At 32.0% G+C, this 6,946-nt stretch overlaps 3 protein-coding genes across 3 annotated transcripts in view; all 3 read right to left on the bottom strand.

Annotated features, from left to right (window-relative positions):
* LOTGIDRAFT_155065 (hypothetical protein) overlaps positions 1-2,127 on the bottom strand; it is a gene marked incomplete at both ends in the record, with an annotated part of 3,806 nt that extends 1,679 nt beyond the window's left edge. The window contains 3 exons of the mRNA XM_009065571.1: positions 93-799; positions 1,794-1,950; positions 2,014-2,127. Coding sequence (XP_009063819.1) covers positions 93-799; positions 1,794-1,950; positions 2,014-2,127 — 978 coding nt within the window. The remainder of the gene's footprint in view (positions 1-92; positions 800-1,793; positions 1,951-2,013) is intronic.
* A 321-nt stretch (positions 2,128-2,448) lies between these two features.
* LOTGIDRAFT_155064 (hypothetical protein) lies at positions 2,449-3,099 on the bottom strand (the record flags this gene model as incomplete). Its single annotated transcript, XM_009065570.1, has 1 exon — positions 2,449-3,099. One exon carries the CDS (start codon positions 3,097-3,099, stop codon positions 2,449-2,451), a length of 651 nt encoding a protein of 216 aa, XP_009063818.1.
* A 2,885-nt stretch (positions 3,100-5,984) lies between these two features.
* Positions 5,985-6,946, bottom strand: LOTGIDRAFT_155063 (hypothetical protein; the record flags this gene model as incomplete). Its single annotated transcript, XM_009065569.1, has 2 exons — positions 5,985-6,714; positions 6,762-6,946. The coding sequence occupies 2 exons, from the start codon at positions 6,944-6,946 to the stop codon at positions 5,985-5,987; spliced, it is 915 nt and encodes a 304-aa protein (XP_009063817.1).

The following is a 6,946-nucleotide window of genomic DNA, read 5'->3' as shown; positions in this document are numbered from 1 at the left end:
AAACCGCTACCGTTATGAGAAATTAATGTTATTCTTTTTTGATCTATTTTTCCTAAACGTTGCAACATTTGATCGATGCAATCTTTACCCACAAATATTTCTACTATATTCCTTAATTTATTATAAAATTCTTCTGGAACACTATCAGTGGGATTTAAATCTGGAAAGTTATGTTTTATTCTGTCTAACATTTTTCTTAGTTTTTCTAAATTAATTAACGTGCAAGAATAAGGAATTGCTTTATTCGTTTCTTTTTCGCTATAGGTTTCGCAATTCCATGCGTATAAACAATCATCGTGAATTGTTGGAAAAACGTTTAGTTTTAGAGGTGAAACTTGCGTTACCGCATTATCATCTCTGGAAGTTCTCCATACGTTTTCATCGTAATTATCTTCTATTTCTGTAATGCCTAAGGTTTTGTTATTTATTCTGAGACAGAAATGTGATTTATGTAAGTAAAATACCCAATCTAATTCTTCGGATACTTTCTTTGGTTGAAAATGTCTATGTTTGGGCATATAAATTTGAAAATAAGTATTAAATTTCTTATTGAATTCACAGATTCTAGCAGTTGTCATAAATTTCTGTTTGATTTTGAAAAACTGTTTATGAAATCTTGAAATTCTTTCGTGTAGTCTTCGTTTAAAACGATTTTTGCACTTTACAAAGCAGTATCCATCGCTCGGTATATAACAATTTACACCGCTATATTCATTGATCTTTTTGAGTAGGGTAACACCACTACCCTTTTTTGATCTTTTTATTTCTTTGAAATTGTTTCTACGTAAAATGATTTTTCCTGAGAAATACCAATAAGAAGCATTTTACATCCACCGTTGCGAAGAAATTGTTAAAAGTTTTGGCATTAAAGCCTACAAATTGCATGTATTGTTTGTGTTCTCCGTCTTGAATGATCTCTCCATCTAATTCAATTTGTCCTTTAAATGTTTCAAATTTATCAGAGATAAGGTTAATAATACTGAAAAAAAGTTCATTCGATATGAATGTTTCATCGTCTAAAATTTCAATTTTATTCATATTTTTTAAGCAACTATTTTTAACTAGGAATTTTTAACTTTTATTGATGACATTTCTACATCAAATTTATCTAACATTTCATTGAATTTTTCTAATTCTTCAATGGATATGTTCTTATCTTCTCTGGATCTTTCGAAAAAAATGAATAATTTATTAAGATAATTTAAAATTTCTGTTTTCTTTTTATAATGAGGTTTCTGTTTTGATGTAAAACCTAAAGTAATCAATCCACAAGATGAAGTTTGAACGGCAGTGAACGAAGTTTGAACGGCAGTGAACGCGGCTAATACAGTTGGGACAATTATTGGAAGCATTAATCCACCGGTTACGGCTGTTGCCACCGTTATCCCTACTGTTAGAACTGTACTTAATGTTCTGAAAACAGAATCAATTCTACTCCATGTTTTTCTACATTTGTTGAAGTGTTTTAGTTTTTCTTTTAGTTCGTTTTGTTTTTCTATCATGTATTGTTGTCTGCTTTCTAGTTCCATTTTTTAGGTAATTAAATTAAATGAATTTCTGATAAAGCAAAAGATGGAAAGTGTTTAACATCTACAATAGGCTGCCCAGTAAGATGTCCACCAGGCAGTATTTTTTCATTATCTGTTATAATTATTTCAAGTTTAATAATAAAAACTTGTACAGTAACAAACGATATTAATTTTGTTCTTTCGAATCATTAATCTTATTCAGATGAACTGAAAATTTTGGTTTTTCGATATTGATTTTTATCATACATCTACAAGTATATATACCTCCAACTTCTAATCTATCATTGCGTTCAATTATTGATGAAAATATTATAAATTCTTTATCTTGTTGACTTTTATGAATATCGATTGAGGTAAATAAATCAGTTGAAGAGGTATATTCGAATGAATAACTATTATTAACAAAATACGTATTCAAAGTCTATTGTTCGTAAAAAATCATATTTCCTTCTTTTTGTGGTTCTGGATATCTAATAATACTTACTGATGGTGGACTTTCCGTCTCCAATATCATATCAAAATCACCAAATGAAAGATAATCTTCTTCTTTATCTGGTATGATTAACATTCCAAACCTATCTATATATTTTCCACTCATTTTAATTTCATATAAGTTTCATATTCCTAAATTTCTACATTGTCTCTACCATTGATAAACTGAAGAACTTTTTTAGCGTTAAATCTTTTAGGCATATGTAAGTTTTGTCTGAAGAATATTGAATCAACTTTTACCTGAAAAGGAAAAGTTATTTCAATTATAAGTTTTCCTCGGAAAATAACACTAGAATATATACCGAGAAACATTTCATAGGGATTATCACTACTATGTTTATATACTCTAATATTTGCTGTAAATCCATATTTTTTATATTCATACTGTTCTGATTTATCAATTAAAGTAGTAACAGAAGCATCTTTATTACTCAAATTTCCAAAATGGAAGATTGAAATAATATGATTTATTTTCTTTCTTGAGATACTTTTCTAATGCGACTATATTTTTGTCCTGTTTCAAAACTAGGTTATTAATAGTGGTTATCTGTTGTTGAATAACACTATCATCAATATTTTGTATTTGTTGTTGAATATAGGTTTTAATTTCGCTATCATCAATATTTTGTATTTGTTGTTTAATATTTCTTAGTTCTTTTTGTAATTCACTATTAAGTTTAGTTTCCAGAGCATTTAATTCCTGTTGAAACGTATCTTCATTTTCACCTGGAATGTTATCTATTAATTGTTGAATGTCTAATTTTTGTTTTGCAAACTTATCCTCTAATTTAGATATTAATGAAATTAAATTGTGTAACTCAGTTTTATTCGCAACGTCGACCAATTGTTCTTGAATAAAACTTATTATACCTTTTCCCTCTTGTTGTAGTTTAGTATCATTAATAAAATTGTTATTATTTAGTTGACGTTTCAAGAATCTTTTCACATTACTTATTTTATCTTCTAAATGGTTTTTATTTACTTCAATTGAATTTATTTGTTCCTGTAAATATTTCTTGTGAACAGCGTCATTATCATTTTCCGGAGACTTTAAATTAGTTACTTTGAAATTGTTCATATCTAAATCACCTTGAAGAGTGTCTCCGATTTGATCCACAAAGTAAGGTTTCGCTTTATTTATTCACGCTGTATTGTTAGGTTTTTTAGTTTCTAAAGATAAAGAACCTAAACCAAACTTGTTCGCCATTTTTATTAAGTTAAATTTGTTACAATTTCTTCAAACTGTTTTCCTAAACTTAATTGATATAATACCCAAAGTGAAAGCTGACCACAAAACTTTTGTCCCGGTAATTGAATTTGAAATGTTGAACATTTGATTGGTTGATTAGTCAATTTCATTATCTCTTCAGTGGGTTCTAATCCAAAAGAATCGAAGAAATATAAGTCATTTGAAGAGTGTTTGTACAAAGCAGAATGATAAACTCCTTTTTGATCGGAAGTATGTATATTTGTTATAGCGTAAAATTTACCTTTCTTATATTTCAGATCATTTATTTCATCTCTCATGCAATAATAAAACGGTGATATATTTAACTCATTCGCCCATCTCATAAGTTGAAAGTTTGTGGTTGTATCGGTTCCATATTTATCGAGAAAGATATTCATTTTTAAGTCAGTTTTTTTTAAGTTCGTTTTGATAAAACCTACCTATGATTTGTTCTTTACCTTGATTGATCAATTCATATGTCGGAGGTGATGTGGTGTTTACTTTATCAACGATGAATATTTCCTTTGTCCAGTATCCAACGTAACCTTTTTCGAAAAAACTCGATCTCCTACTTTAAATTTGGGTTTGATATTTAAATTCTTTATTTCATTTTCGTAGTTATGTTGTGTGTTATAATATTTGGATTATTCGAGGCTTGTGTTGGTGTGTTCACCTATAGATGAATGAATTTTGTTATTGTATTCATCTACAACCACTGGTAATATTTTAAGCCATTTATTAAGTCTTTATTTTTAAGAGTCCTGTTAAATCTTTCTATTACTACAGCTACATTATGCGTGCTGTAAATTTCAAACCCAAGTGATTTCATATTTTTGTTATAAAATTCACTTCCTTTATCTACCCACAGTTTTTGTGGATGTCGGTTAGATTGTTTCATAATCGTTTCAAATGCGTGTTTGATAATCCTGTTTTGTTTTTCAAAGGAATAACCCAAGCATATCTCGTATACAAATCTATAACTGTTAAGCAATATTTATATCCTCTTTCGACTGGCATATTAATTAAATCGGCTGACCCTATTTCATCTTTTTCAAACACTTTAACTTTTAAAAAGTTTTTAGTTTTTCTAAATTCTTTATGAATTTCATCCCCTAATCCCATGCCTAATTTCATCTTCGCTTTTAACAGTTTTATGATCAAAGCCCTTCTCTCTTTGAAAGTTGGATTTGGAATATTTTCAAGTTCGATTATCATTAGTCTGTCTGCTTCGTGTCTGAAGTTTATGTCTTTGTTTCTGTATAGTATGTCGTGTTTAAGCGCAGCGGCGTCAACTCTATTGACTGGTTCTTCGCCCGGTTTGGGTTTATCGTTTTCGTCTAATCGCAGATCTAACATAGTACCTGGACAGGTGTAATTATGACCGGGGAGATCTTTTTCTCCGGGATATTTCGCCCATGGAAATCCAGGAAGAGAACCCAATGATTTTTGTATATCTCCTGAACCAAAATAAGTTTTTGGAGCGTGAGCGATAATCATTTTTATCCTATAACTTTAAAACCTTTTCCTTTCCTTTCTTCTAATCTCCTGTTTCGCAGATCTCTTATTATCGTAATTCTTTCATCTCGTTTGATTGTTTCACTGTGTCGCTTATACTCTTTCCCACTTCCGCGATTGAGCCGACGGCTTTCGCTCCGGATGAAATAAGTGATTTGTTGTTTGAAACAAAGCTAGCTACTTTTGGAATTATTTTTGAACCTAGAGAAAATATTGATGAAAAGATACCGTCGCCCGAATAATCTTCGAATTTGTGTTTTAGAATTATACTCATCCTATTTTTAAATGAATTAATTTAACGAAGAAATTTTGGTCTGTTTTTTTCCAAAAATCTCCCTTTCTAGAAGTTTCTAGACTAAAAATAACATTATTTCAAACGAGGCTATTAAAAATGTTATGTTATTTTATATAAGGGTATTTTTAATATGCTTTTTTTGATGGAATGTAGGGATTGATTGAAGGTGTTTTGGTGTAAGAAATGTAGGGTGTATTAGGTGTCAGAATTTATGAAATGTGGGGGTGTTTAGGTTTTTTTGGGAGGGAATTGATGGAATGTAAGGAGTTTAGGTCTTTTTGGGGGGCTTTCAATTTGGTCGCACTTTCCCCATGAAATGAAACGGAATGGGGGAATCCACGTGCGACCAAATTGAAAGCCCCTACACTACTTCTGAAAGATTCTATATATTTATAATATAATTTCACATTTTTTTAGATACTGACCAGTCTTTGGAGCAGCAGCGGGGTAGTGATCAGTCATCTACTTTTAAGCCTTCAAACTCTCATGGTACCAGAGGGAGCAGGGGGTATTGTCACCCGAGAGCGGGCAAAATCTGAGTTAACTTTTCTAGAGGCATTTTTCCTCAGAAATCCGAATCTGGAAGGTAAAGTGCCGGGTCAGGGGGCGTTTTTGAGTTATTCAAGGTCAAAGGTCGCGAAAGGTCAAATAACGCAAAAAATGTTAAAAATTGAGAATTTAACTACAAAATGTGTACAAATTCATTGATATCATCTAGAAATTGGCAAAAGCCCTTTAGTGTGAATCGGCACTATCTGTAAGTCCCAATTCTTTGAGGCAATCCAGGTCAAGATGGAAAGACGGATCTCATTGATCATGTCATAAGCAATATCAAGTTGTTGTTAAACTCCTATCGAAATAAATCATTTACTAGTACATGTACATGCATGAAACAAATTTAACTAACAATTTGAAAATCTCTGAATCAGAGTAGGCCTAATTCGTCTAAAACGCCGTCGGCTAAGTGTTCAATCGATAATCCTTCAGGCTCACCGTCAATCACGTCGTCGAACAGTTCTTCGTCAACAGTTTCTCCTGAGTCCAGATGGATTTCCTCATCGAGTTCCACTAAAAGGTCCGATAACTCATCTGAATATGGTGTCTTCACCCATTTAATCATTAAATCTTTCGTCCAACCATTATTTGACGCGGGGGGTAGAGACATAAGAGGCTGATCAGACAGCCGCCACACTCTAGCAATATAGTTGGCACGCTGTATATGCAGTACTAAGGATGTCAGACACGAGGGGAGAAAACATAGGTCGACTATCTTTCTCTGAGATTTCAGGGTATTCACTTTACTGTGTACAGTGTTCAGTTTCTTCTGATTTTGATCGTAATTTTTCTGAAGTTCTGCCAGGCAACTACTCAATGCTGTTTGTCGATATTCATTGATTTTCTTCAACGAATCCTCGGCTATATTCTTCACTGTTTTCAATTCTTCTAACTTACGTTTCAGACTGTCTTTCTGATCTTTGTAATTTTCTAAAATGACGTCTTTAGAGTCTTCGATATTAAGAAAATAATGGTTTTGGTGTTGACCAAGAAGGCAAAACACAAAACACAAAATGGTGTTACGGTCTTCACAGAAACATTTGAGCTCCTCCTTAGGATGTTTGGAGCAGTAATCTGTATCTCCTGTTCTGTTTGTTGAACTGGTTGATGGAGCAGATAGATAAAAATTTGTTGAAAACTTCCTCACCCCGCCATCAGGAATTTTGCTGATTTTGTTACACATTTGATGGTGTTCCAGCTACCCGCCAAATTGGAACTAGCCAGGTCTTCCAGACACTTCCTACAAAATGTATGATGACAATCCAATAATTTAGGTTCCTGGAATGGTCCAAGACATACAGCACATTCAAACTCTTCTACATTCCCATCCAT

This window comes from Lottia gigantea (assembly GCF_000327385.1).
Source record: "Lottia gigantea unplaced genomic scaffold LOTGIsca_7, whole genome shotgun sequence".
Lineage (NCBI taxonomy): Eukaryota > Metazoa > Mollusca > Gastropoda > Lottiidae > Lottia > Lottia gigantea.
Note: the sequence above shows the minus strand (reverse complement) of the source record. Positions and strands in the feature narration are given on the sequence as shown.